Source organism: Camponotus floridanus, unplaced genomic scaffold (genome assembly GCF_003227725.1).
Source record: "Camponotus floridanus strain SB8 unplaced genomic scaffold, Cflo_v7.5 scaffold62, whole genome shotgun sequence".
Lineage (NCBI taxonomy): Eukaryota > Metazoa > Arthropoda > Insecta > Hymenoptera > Formicidae > Camponotus > Camponotus floridanus.
The window spans coordinates 615754-629680 of NW_020229792.1; the positions used below are offsets into that span (position 1 = coordinate 615754).

General features: G+C 33.4%; 1 protein-coding gene across 1 annotated transcript in view; it reads right to left on the reverse strand.

Annotated features, from left to right (window-relative positions):
* Positions 1–13927, reverse strand: part of LOC105254668 (collagen alpha-1(IV) chain) — a 51741-nt gene that overhangs the window by 20425 nt on the left and 17389 nt on the right. The window contains exon 2 of the mRNA XM_011263494.3: positions 8087–8272. Coding sequence (XP_011261796.1) covers positions 8087–8272 — 186 coding nt within the window. The remainder of the gene's footprint in view (positions 1–8086; positions 8273–13927) is intronic.

A 13927-nucleotide genomic window follows, 5' to 3' on the forward strand; every position in this document is an offset into this window, starting at 1 on the left:
TAGTATATAAAGTTTATATAAGAAGCACTTCATTTAGGCGAACATTGATTATATTAATGAACGTTACGTAAAGAGATTATAAAAGCTTAATGTTTAAATGTTTTGAAAACTTTATACTACGTAGAGTTTCAAGTTTATTTTATGATAGTTTACGAAAAATCTTTCATTTAAGATACCGTCAACTGTAGAGAAACTTTTCATTAGCAACTTTCTAAAATAAAACAGTAATGTGTATAAAAATGTAAGCTGTCTCTCTTTTTCTCTCTTTTTCTTCCCTCTCTCTTTATTCCATCATTTAAAATATCAATTAAATTTATTTTTTTCAGAAACACTTAAACGACTAAATAAAATATTTCCGGATAAATTCAAGATGTCCTACATTTTCCTAGGTGTAGAATCGAGTTTTCAGTCTAGCTCTGGCTCTCGAGGGACGAGATGTCAATTTAGCACGTAGCTACGGTATCGAGAAGAAGAGTACAATCCACCACGCGGCGGTTGATTTCTTTATCAGGGCTTAGATACCCTACTTTCCCGAACGTGGCAAAACAAACCGGAGAGTTGCACGCGCAGCATCACCGATTCACGTCTTCCCTTTCATCGTGTAGGCGAGCCTGATATCCTCCCTTCCTTCCCCCGCTAAAAATTGTCTTCGCTCTTTCATCTGTCCTCGGCGTCTCCCCTCGTCTCTTCATCCCGTCCTGTCGCTCGTTTTAATTAGAACGGTGCCGCATCGCTTGTTTTAACGGGCTCTTTCGGGGGCGGTGAAATTCTCGGGGTGGACGGTTTTAGATACCGGAGAGAATGTGAAAATGAAAGTGTGTATAGCGAGCGCTCTAAAATTGCCGCGACGCTCTAAAAGCTCGCGTGCGTTTGATGGAGTCCGGTCACGCGATCATTGCGCTTTTAACAATCCGTCTATTCAACCTCCCGCGATGTCGGATCAACGTCCCCTTTAATTTTCTCAAACGCGCGAGCGAGAGAAAAGCGACTTTCTAGAAAATGGAATTTACACATGTTCCTCAATTGCCTTCGATTTTACGGGGCAGACTGTATGTCTAAAACGCGTTTTTTTTAAATTTCGACAGTAAAATGAAAGACACATCTTGAAAAATATTGCTAATAAAGTAATTATTTTATTTTAATTTCTCTGTAATAATTTTCCCAATTATAAAGATAATTAAAAATGTTATAAAAAATATGAAAATTAATTAAAAATGATATAAAAAATATAAAAATTAGGTCAAATAGATTCTTTTGCTTCTGTAAAGAAAAATTATAGATTAAGGAAAATTACGATATTTTATTATTTATCGATTCTATCGACAAGAAGGGAAAACAAGAAGTTCAGCTTCGGTCTAATAATTTTCATATTATCTATAGTCAAAGAAAGAGTGTCAGGGGAGAGATAACACGTTCTCCGACAGTTCCAATCCATCAAGTACCTCCCTAAACTTCCAGAAGGAAAAGTCCTTATCCGTCGATGAAGGATTAGTTAAATCCACGTTGACTTAGTCTGGTTCTGTTCTCGGCAGTGGAAGCCGGGGTTTTAGTGTCAATTTGTGTCAATCCTAGACAACGAGACGATGACGGAGACGGCTCGATCGGCCGCTCGCACGTGGGTATGCACGTAATATCTGGGTAATCGTTACGTAGATAGAGATCAATGCCAAAGCAGCGAGATGCCGGCGGCAATTTATCATTGACGCCCACGTCGGGGAAGCTGGGCCGAATCGTTAACCCGAAGAACGGAATTGTGCCATTCCCACTATGCGGCTCGTACGGTAATTTCAGAGCGAGGTCTGCGAGCGGTGCTCACCGCTGAAACGTCGAAACATCTTCTCCCTTGGCTGCGCCCAGAAAGGACCATGACGTCAGTGCGGCCTGCCGTTTTACGAGTTACACCGTATAAGCCGCCAGAGCCGGTATTAAATGTGCACGACGATGACTAAATGATGAATACTCCTTCGACATGTTCGTGGCGATTGGCTCAAAGGTGGAGAAAATTGAAGCTAAGCGAGCTTAAAATTCTATCATGGCGAAATATGTGTGTCACGAATTCAAGACTTTGCTCCAGATGTATGGATTATTATATTTAATTTCATGATATTTTATCGAAATTGCAAGGAATACTTGCGGGAAAAAATACTGAAGGAGATGCTTGAATTTCTATGAATTCCTAGAAATTCATAGAAATTAACGTACTTTTTTAACGTAATTTTTTAAAAATACAACAGAGAATAATGGAAATAACGGAGAGCAGAGCTGCACTTATAAAAAAAATTTCGTCTAATATTTTTTGAATTATTTGTTTCCACTGGATTGAAAAGGATCATGACGTCAATTCATGTCTGTTCGTTTCAGACTTACATAGTGTAAACTGACCAATGAGAAAATACGAGTTATACTCGTAAAATTAGTCGTTTCCTCGTGAATTGAGTAAACTTACAAACGCGTTTGACAAATATTTCAGACTGCGTCATCCAGTTATATAACGTCAATAAGAGAACGGAACATTTTAATTTGTGAAAAAAATATCAATTATGTTCATTAATCTCTAAAGTATGAAGCAAAGATTAATGAATCTTTATTTCAAATTATCATATTTTTATAAGTATTAAGGAAAAAGTCCTTTTCAAAGAAAATATTTGTGATAAAAATTATGTTGTTATTAATATATTAATAACAAATTATTTGCTGCGACAAAATCATAATCTTTTTTGTAATTTCAAATCAGTTTTATATATTTTAGCAAATACATTTCAGATCTGATTTAAAGTCAAATAATATTTGATATAAAGAGAAGAATTTTAATAAAATTTTTACGAAATACAAGAAAGATCGACTTTAAAAAAATTCGTAGATAAAATTTATAAAATGATTTTTTTTTCTTTTAGATCCTGCACAATTGTTCTTCTCACTACGATACAATTTTAACTTCCAGCATTCGCGAGAAGTTTAGGGTTAAGATACAATCGCCACTCGACCTCGTCCTCTCTGGAGAAACTCTCTCTCCCGAATCTCTCCGATCGCACGTACGATCTCGAAGTGCAATCTCCTTAAACCTACAGGGGATTCCCTCTAATCCCAGAGTCCATCAATGTCCTCGTTCCGCGACAAAGTGGCTTAAGACGAGGAGCGGTACAGGGAACGGCATTAAAAATCTCGGGGGGTCCGATAAATTCCAAGATGCTCGGAGAAGAGAGAAAAAGGGGACGAATTTTTTTTAAACAAAAATCTGTAAAGACCCCATAAATCAAGTCGACAGTGGCGAGTCGCAGCTGCAATACAAGAGATCGTACGGTACACTTCTCTTCTCTTTGGCCGGCCTGAAAGGGTTGTGACGTCATCTTCCCTTCCAGGGAAAAGAGGCGCGCCTGATGTAATCCGGGCGTACGTTCATATTAAGGTAAAAAAAAAAGAGAAACGAGGAAGCCGCAGAAGACTCGTCGCAGAAGAAGAAGAAGAAGAAGAAGAAGAAGAAAAAGAAGAAGAAAGGATAAACGCGAATCGAAGCGTCGTTCATTACGGTAATGAATGCATAATTCGCCATGCCTCGCACCTTTTAAATGGCCAGTTGCCTCGCCGGGATAAGGTCACTCTCTTTTTTTCTCGAAGATACCTCTTTTCTTCTTTCTCAGCCTTGATATTTTCTGCTTCTATGTAGGCTATCGATTTTTATTTATCTGCTGAATTAAAGCTTCTTGGCGGAAAAATAAGATAAGTCTGCAATTTGTAAGATCCAAGTCAGATCTTAACAAATCATGGACTCGCATTATTTTTATCTTCACAACGTGGGTTCTACGTGTTAGTGTTTTTCATACTTTTGCGTTTTTCTCTCTTCGATTTTCCATTAAAGAGAGATAAGAGATTCCTCGCGCATCTTTCACTTTATTATTATTATTGTATCGTTTTACATTTTTGAAATTCCATTTTGAAATTTTGGAGGTAATGTTCGAATTAAAACCATCTTCAGATTCTATTATACGGAGAGTCCAATTATATTTCGTTGATCGAAGATGCAAGTTAACGGCACCACGGTCGAACGATCGATGTAACATAATTAGCAAGCGATGCACGCCGCAAATGAGAACGTGCGACGCGCTGCGTGTAATTGGCAAATTGTGGCACATGCGGCAACACGATGGTCCGTAATAATAACCAGAATTTTCATTCTTGCGTAATGAATTTATGACAATGGCGGCTTCTTCCTGTTTGTCACGACTGAAAGTTTCCTAAACGAGTGAAAAGAGAATTGTTTGATGCGACAAGCATCTTCTATTTCCTGTTTTTCTTCAAATTTCTTCTTTGATTAAACGTTTATTGAACCAGCAAATAATAAATAAATCAAGGCTTTAACGTCTTTTGTGACAAAAATAATCGTTCTCGATTAAATTTTGAAATGATTATAAAAGAATTTTGAAAAGATAGATACAATGATCAAACGTTCCAATATTATTTGGGAAATAAAAGGTATCTACATCATAATTTATATCATTTCCAATCATGTCATTAAAATTAAAAACATCCAGCAATCTTTCTTAATTTTTCAAATGAAGAAGTTATCAAATTCTCTTCATGTTTGAGATTAAACAAAGAATAAAATTTTATCTTGCATATCTCTGAGAGTCAATTGATATCGTATTTTTAGTTTTGGTCGGTTAAATTCTTAGAAAAATAAATAAAAATTTAATTCCTTTTTAATTAAAGAAATAAAATAAGAATTTAATTTTTTTTTAAATTAACAAATTCCGTTCTCGTTCTCTAATTTATTTCTTGGAATATTGTATAATACACTTATTGCAATCAATAGATGACGAGAATAAGAGAATAATAAATAATAAAGAGTAAGTCATGCAATTTTAATCGTTTTGTAGGGGATTTAACTCGAAATTTCAGTTACAAAGATTGACATCTATTTCGCAGTCCACACGCGAATGAATAATTTGCGCCCTCGCGCGATTAATAAACGCGAGATGTGTCAGTGCGGCTGTGTCACTACAAGTACCAACACTCTTGTCACACTACGCTCTTGTCATACCACACGTGGTTGTAACATTTTATTTATTCGTGACATTTCGACAATTGCGACGCTAAATTATTCTACACGATAACGCGTATGTATATAATACATTTCTACCGCGACTTAATTTTGTTAGTCTAATGTGTATTCAAGTCTTTGCAAAATAATATTTTTCATCAAGTCAGTTTTATCCGTTTTTGCAATTTTTATTTTACATATAAAAGTTACAATATGTAAGATAAAAATATAACTGTAAAAAAAGACATTTCTATTGTTCTATCAAATTTTTATTTTTCGTACGAATTTTAAATGCTGCTTGATTGTCGATGGCGCGGTAAATTTTTTCTGGAAATTTTTTTTTTTTGAATGATGAATTTCGTATTGACAGCTTAGAAATAGTTGATCGAGAGCGAATAAAAAAATAAAAATTTCGAAAATGGAACACGTGAAAGATGGTTTAAATAAAAATGGAATATATTACATGTATGTTAATTTATCGAGTATAATATAATGTAATTCATATTTATTATAATAACTAATTTATTTTATATTGATTTATATTTTTTGTTATATTTTTTATTTATTATATATTAATTTATATTTTTTAGAATTTATATTTAAAATTACAAAAAAATTATACATAATTGAAGCGTGCAATTTAGCTTCTAACTTCTAATAAAAAGATGGTATATTAATTTAAAATCGTGTCAGATTTTATTCTTAAATTTGCAATCAACTTTTGGGGCAGACAGTCTGCCCCAAATGATTTTCTGCATAAAATATAATTTATGCATTAATAATTCATACATTAATTGAAAGCGTCTAAATAAAATATATTGAATTAAAAATATTGAATTAAATATATTGAATTTTATTTCTATAAATTCAGATTTAATTTAATTCTACTATAAAATAACATCATCATAATAATACGTACTCATTTATTTTGCATTTTTTGATACTTTATAATAAATTATGATTAAAGATGCTTGATCAAACACGCAAAGATGCCTGCAAAATTTATTCGAGAAATTTAGAGGAACATACTGCGTATTTTAATTTATTTAATTAGGATAATTGCGGGACTGTCGCAATGTCGACCGCATAACATCTTTAATTGGAGCGATTTCTACCGGTTATCTCCACTTCATATCATATCGGACGGTGTCGCACATCGATGCCGGCCGACAAATTGCGAAACGCAGGCAGACACGCAGCGAGTAACAATTCTCGGTAGTGCGGGCGGTCATCGTGGGTGTCCGTCCGTCCGTAATTCCTTGGCCCGTGTTCACGATCTTCCCTCTTCCTCCGCATTTGGAAGCGTTCTGTTTCTGGCCGGTGACGCCACGTTTCTTTTTCATCGTTTTCATTCTATTTTTTTTCGTTTCATTCGAACATATGTTGCGGCGAACAATCGAATTCATTCGAATAGGGGCTCGAGAATGCGAATAACGAATAAAGTCTGCCATTCTCATCAGCGTTTTTCAATCCTTTCGTTCTCGACGATCCAATTAAAGAGATACTCTTTTTTCTCATCTTTAATAATCGCGCGTATAATTTTAGAGATGAATTCTGGTTTGTGAGTTATTTAAGTCGTTTAACATATGCGGTTTCCGAGTGAAGTAGCAAATCGATTGTTGAGCAAAATAATTGAGAATATAAATTGTTTGATAAACTTTAAAATAAAATTAACTAAAATTTATAAAAATCTAGATCTAATTAATATCTAGAAATTTTGAAAAAGAGAAATCTACATTTCTATCATTTCAATAAAATAATTATACAATTGACATATGTCAATGTCACTTCTATGAGAATTCATATTGCTATTTTACCTCCTTTATACAAAATTCAAAGCTTTTTAATAAATAAAGACTTAATCAACGAAAAAATTAATAAGAGTTTGTGTGAATTACGATTGCGAAAAATCGTTTGATAATTTTAATTACAAAAAGGAAAAAGAGAAAAAGAGAGAGAAGCTTCTTGGCAATTAATAACGGCAGCCAAGATTATAAAATAATACAATAATGGTTTCGACTTTTATAATAATAATAATAACTTGTTATGTTTTTTAATAATAAGATTAATAGCGATAATCTTTTAAAATTGCGTAAATAATACTTGTGGCGTTTTCAATATCGCAAAAAAGAGGATTATTACGTTATAAAATGTTCATTTTGTTCATAATTAATTTTAATTAAAAACTTAATGATAAAATAAAATTTAGAGTTTCTAAAGATAAACTTTTTAATACATATATTTCTTATCGCGTTATGCTATCTATATAAATAATATAAATTGTTAAAATGAGATTCTTTTTTTAGATAGATATTCACATTAATGTATAATATATCCATGAAATTAATTATATTACTTTATTAAAACAGTTATCATGACCAACAAATCCCCGTATCGTGTCGCGAACTTTAATTAAAATGTGAAACCATCGCTTGTAAGGATTCTAATTACCATTGTAATTGGTTTAGTCATCATTCTCATACATGTATGTTAAAATATACAAACAAATTATTGTATTAGAAGCACACACATGATAAAAAAATTCATTTGCATATTCGAATACTCTATGAACATTTTATATATTTGCATAAGAGATTAAAAAAAAATATTAATTAAAAATATTAATATTTGTAATAAATCTTAAAAATATTAATATTTTTAAAAATATATATAATTTTTAAAAATATTAATATTTGTAATAAATCTTTCTACGTGAGTTATTTTAATAACTCAAAATCATAATATAGATTGTAAATTTGTAACAATAAAAAACTTATACAAATCGATTGTTACGGATTTTTTAAAAAAGAATTTGCATACTTAAATTTACTTAAATTTTTTAACATAAAAATATAAAATGGGACACGTTTTATGTGAATATTTTTGGTAACTAATATGACAGTTAAAAAAATTCAATTTAATTTTAAATCGCATATTTTATATCTCTGAAACTCTATCTATTTTATATTACCGATGCACTTATATTACTGCAAAACTAGGAGACTCATATTATAAAATTACATCACGATGAAAAATTAATTTACTCACTCGATGCCCCTTTTCGCCGGTTGCTCCAGGTTCTCCTCCTGCTCCTTTCTCGCCTTTAGGTCCGATGGGTCCATCAGGTCCGATGTCACCCGGGAGCCCTTCTGTTCCTTGAGGCCCAGATATTCCAGAAATCCCTCTCAGCCCTTTTACTCCGGTACAATTGCATTTGTACGAATCTTTGCACTTCTGAAACATATATTGTAAGGATAGTCGTTAGAAAATTTCTTTAAAGGACTCGATGTATGAAATTCTATTTCATTAATAATTCCGAGAAAATCTTAAATCGATTTAAATACGGATTTCATCAGAGACGGTTTAGTACGTAAATCTCGATCGAATCGAGATTTATGAAATTTTATTTGTCCTGAGGACGTGTATAAAGTCGTGGAAAATAAAAGCTCTTGAAAGAGCTTCACCAAGTTTAATATTTCTAATTTCATGCTCTCGCAAATGCTACTTCATTAACGATGAATGTCGCAGCAACTCCTCGCAACGATAATTGAAAAATACATGCTGCGCACTAACAGAAAACGTATATTACGCAACTTGATAAATTACATTTATCTAGGGTGGAAATAAAATATCTGCAACGGATCTTGTTGCGAGGGTCGCGATAAAAATTGATTAAAAACGGCTTTGTTATATCGTTAAAAAAAATCGGAATCGAGGACAGGGACTACTGAAGAGGAAGAGCACACTGATTGCGACCAACGGCGCAGAGCCTGTCGATTGAAATTAAAAGCAACGATGAAAGAGGCTGTTTATAAACAAGTACTATATTTTTCATATATTTCTTTTGTTCCTCGATATGAAAATAAATATTATAATTTAATCTTAAGTATAATTTAAATATTATAATTAAGATTCTATATTTTGGAGTTGATGGATCTTTTGTAAATCTTAAATATTATAAAATTTACAATCTATCTGAATGCCTAATCAATATATTCTCTTTAATAATTACATGTCTTAATTATAATTTAATCTTAATTATAATTTAAATATTATAATTAAGATTCTATATTTTAGAATTCGTGGATCTTTTCTAAATCTTAAATATTATAAAGTTTATAATACCTGAGCCTAATAAATATATTTTTATTCTCTTTAATAATTACACATTTTAAAAATATGGATGTGTAATCGACGATCGATATATTTATATTTTTACATTTAAATTATTTACTTCTCGTATGAGCAAATTTATTCGCGCGCAGAGATGGCGTTTCTTGTTTAAATTTTCATCAGAGATTTTTCGATAGCGGAGATTTAATATCGCGATAATCCCGCTACTACGCCAGTGAGTTACGAAGGCCGCGCTCTATTTGAATAACGTAGAAGAGGACGAAAACGGAATCGTGCTTCCACACATTTGCCTTGTAGATGAAAGTTCCGCGCTTGTGTCAACGACGCACTCTAGGACCGACTTTCAGGGAACCTTCGTAACATCGTCCAAGCATCGTTTCTCGTTCCTCTCCTTCGCTTATTCGTGATTTCCCTGCACGTGCCTCTTTCCTGTTCTTAGCAGCTTACATACGACACCTTATCGTTTGTCTCGGAATACGATGCTTTTTTTCTTAAGACTCAGGAATTCACAGATCGCACCTGACGAGTGAGAGAGAACTGAATAATACAGCCAGAGAATTATATTTGGAAAATAAATTTGGCGAAATAATGTACGAGAATTTTTTGATTATGTATTCGAATTATTATGTAATTTTTTAGAACGCTATTTACCTATGGCATTAATTGTTTCGTTTAAAATTCGTTTAAATGCGACTGCAAGAATTCGTACGGTGTGATAAACGTGATCCGAGGGACTTTTTAAGCTCTAAAAGCTTCGGTGGTGTCTCAAGGCTATCTTTACTTATGCAATGATATAACCGCTGCTGCATAATCTCAATGTCGTCATTATGTTACTGTGAAGCGCGATGTCGTTCTAGTTAAATATCGCGATAGAGAAGATTTGAAAATATGCGGCTCTAGATTGCGACGGAATATAAGAATGAGCAAAGTAATTTTCCTCGTTCCTAGTAAAAGGAATACATACATATAATATGCGTGAAACTTATTCTATTATTAATAATAAATAAAATAAGACTGGAAAATAAAAACATGAAATGTATTCTCTCAATTCCTCACATTAAAGACTTATTTTTATTTATGTAACTACTGAATTTTACGTGATTTTAATTATAAGATAAATTTAAATTACGAATTTTAATATTTTATTATTAATTAAATTTTTGCAAATCTTAAAAGAACGCTAAATAGCGTTCTAAACAGACTGCGATTATCCCTAATGAATGGGGCAAAACACTATCAAACTATCTAAATTTGCGGTGTCGCTACTACTTAGCCAAGTAGTAATTTACGCGCGCACATTATCCCGTAATATCAATATCGCGTCGTCAGCGTAACTCATGCAATTAACTTAAGTGCGTGGGATCGCTTAACGCGTCTTCTCCTGGCAATCTCAGCAAATGCGAGCGTGCAAGTTGATTCCCCGTCTTCTGGTCCTCTCGGTTTTCTCATCGCGCGGCTTTATTTCTCCTCTTTCTTACGTCAGAGAAGAATCACATTTCTTACACCAGAACGCGTACGCAATGCATAAAAATAAAAAATATACAGAAGAACGGTTTGGCAAAATCTTTCCTTCTCCAACAATTAAATTTATCGTTAAATGTCTGAAAATGATTATTATAATAAAGGTAATTTTTTTTTATTCTGTCAATACCTTCTTAAATTATTTATGGCTGGTATCTGGTGTCTCGCGAGACGCGTTCTGCGCGTTTGATCGCGAGATCTCGTCGCATAACGATATCCTACCAAATATGTGTAACGCAGGCGACAGGTTCTCCCTGTTTCCACGCATCGACATACATGACGTAATCCAGCGTCAGCCTCGCCGAGGAGGAATCCTCGCGCAGCTACGTCGTGACATAATTCTGCGATTACGCGTGCGAGAGGGCGATCTGCCGGGAATTATGCCTCGTTTGTGCGTCGCCGAGAAGACAGACGTCTCACTAAGATATGCCCCGATTTCGCGGAATGATTTGCATCTCATTCCAAATATTTCATACAGCTGTACAATCACTTTTACTTTCACATTCGCCGGTCTTTGTTATAGATTTATTTATGTAAAAATATTCTAAAGAGATCTTCAGTTATGAACGATTTAAGATATACGGTTTTTTTTGGAGTTTGGACTGGACTCATATGCAAGAATTAAATTATCTATTCCTCTTGTTTGTTAAAGGAATTTTTTTTAATAAATTTGAGAAACCGAGAAATAATTCAACTTTGATATCTGCATGTAAACTCTTCTTAAGAAGATTGCGGAGCAATGTTTAGGTCAGATTAGCGTCAAGTCGTAGATTAGGTCAGAACGGTCAAGGTTTACCCTCTGATATATCCTTCTTTATTATCAGAAAAGAAGAAGTTTTGTATCGAAGTTCTTTTTGATAAAAAAAAGTTATCTATGTCCGCTAAAAATATGCCTCTGAAACTTGTGCTGCACCATTTATGGACTGCTCCGTTACTTTACCATTGGCTCATTATCAAGAAATTGGGATAAAAGTCCGAGGCTCTTTGGCGGATCTGTTTAAAATTATTCGCCGTGCAAATAAACCTAACACGCGGCCCGTAAAGGATTATGAAACATATGGCTCCGTTTGCGAAAACCGACTGACGTACTCATCGCGCTAAAGACCGATGCGACTGGTTTAAGTACACCAAGTATTGTATAAGTACACAGAGCCTTCTCTCGCTCTCCTCTCGCGATGTGCTCGAGGGAAAAGAGCTAAGTACAGCTTTGCATAGCCCAACCATTTTCGACGAATAGCGGACGTTTACGCGAGCTGCCGTTCCAAATATTTAGGTTTCGCCTGCCTGTGTGGAGGTTCGTGAACCCCGATTCCAAATTTACACCATTACGATACGCAGTCTCCCATTACGAGGTTTAATCCCGCATTCGTGCGTCAGCAATCAATTCTGCTTTAATCATTTTAGAGCTGAAGAATTAAGTGGTCTCTTTTCGAGGTTTAATGATTTCCTCTGCAGATATTTCAAGTGATGTCATTTATATTAATACTGTATTATTTGGTATTATTATTTAGTGCATTTTTCAAAGCATCAAGAATGAACTCTGATGACGATAGGTAAATTGTTACGGTTTATCGTGACCAGGAAGTAGATAAAGCCGTTTATTCGGGATTATTTAATACGTGCGTCTCGATGCCATTCTCGATTAGTTGTGGCTCACCAAAGCGATGCCCTTGCAATTGTACGTAGCGCCACGATAACGATAATGCACACACTTTGAACCTTTGCTTTGCCGCGAAATGGCTTGGCTCGCTAAACGACTCGCCTCAATTTACCAGAATCAACAGGTGTATATTCGAACAGGACGAATAAACGGTATTAGATACGTATTTTTAATGCCATTTCTGCGAAAGTTCCTTCATTATGATATATTTTTTATCAATTTTTTTTTATTCGTGATAAAAGAATGAGAACAAGACTGATAGTGAAAATCTGGATCCAGAGTCACCAATTTCATGTCTCTCGATGTCTTTTATTCTACATCAAAGATATTATCTAAACCAAAAAAAAATATTGTGCGATTTGACAGATTACGCAAGTTAATGACTGAAAAATTCGCAGACGCGAGGATTAAAATAAATTTCCTTTTGCGCGCTTTATTTTTATAGTGACTTATGATATATTTATCAATTTCCTTTTATTTGTGATAAAAAAATGAGGACAAAATTCAAAGTAAAAATCTGGATCCAAAATCATCAGTGTCATGTCTCTCGATATCTTCTATTGTACAAAGATATTATCTGAATAAAAAAAAAAATATTGTGCGATTTGACAGATTACGCAAGTTAATGACTGAAAAATTCGCAGACGCGAGGATTAAAATAAATTTCCTTTTGCGCGCTTTATTTTTATAGTGACTTATGATATATTTATCAATTTCCTTTTATTTGTGATAAAAAAATGAGGACAAAATTAAAAATCTGACTCCAGAATTATCAGTTTCATGTCTCTCGATATCTTCTATTATATAAAGATATTATCTGAATAAAAAAAAAATATTGTGCGATTTGATAAATTACGCAAGTTAATGAATGAAAAATTCGCAGACGCGAGGATTAAAATAAATTTCCTTTTGCGCGCTTTATTTTTATAGTGACTTATGATATATTTATCAATTTCCTTTTATTTGTGATAAAAAAATGAGGACAAAATTGAAAGTAAAAATCTGGATCCAGAATCATCAGTGTCATGTCTCTCGGTATCTTCTATTGTACAAAGATATTATCTGAATAAAAAAAAAAATTGTCCGATTTGACCGATTACGCAAGTTAATGAATGAAAAATTCGCAGACGCGAGGATTAAAATAAATTTCCTTTTGCGCGCTTTATTTTTATAGTGACTTATGATATATTTATCAATTTTCTTTTATTTGTGATAAAAAAATGAGGACAAAATTGAAAGTAAAAATCTGGATCCAGAATCATCAGTGTCATGTCTCTCGGTATCTTCTATTGTACAAAGATATTATCTGAATAAAAAAAAAAATTGTCCGATTTGACCGATTACGCAAGTTAATGAATGAAAAATTCGCAGACGCGAGGATTAAAATAAATTTCCTTTTGCGCGCTTTATTTTTATAGTGACTTATGATATATTTATCAATTTTCTTTTATTTGTGATAAAAAAATGAGGACAAAATTGAAAGTAAAAATCTGGATCCAGAATCATCAGTTTCATGTCTCTCGATATCTTCTATTGTACAAAGATATTATCTGAATAAAAAAAAATATTGTGCG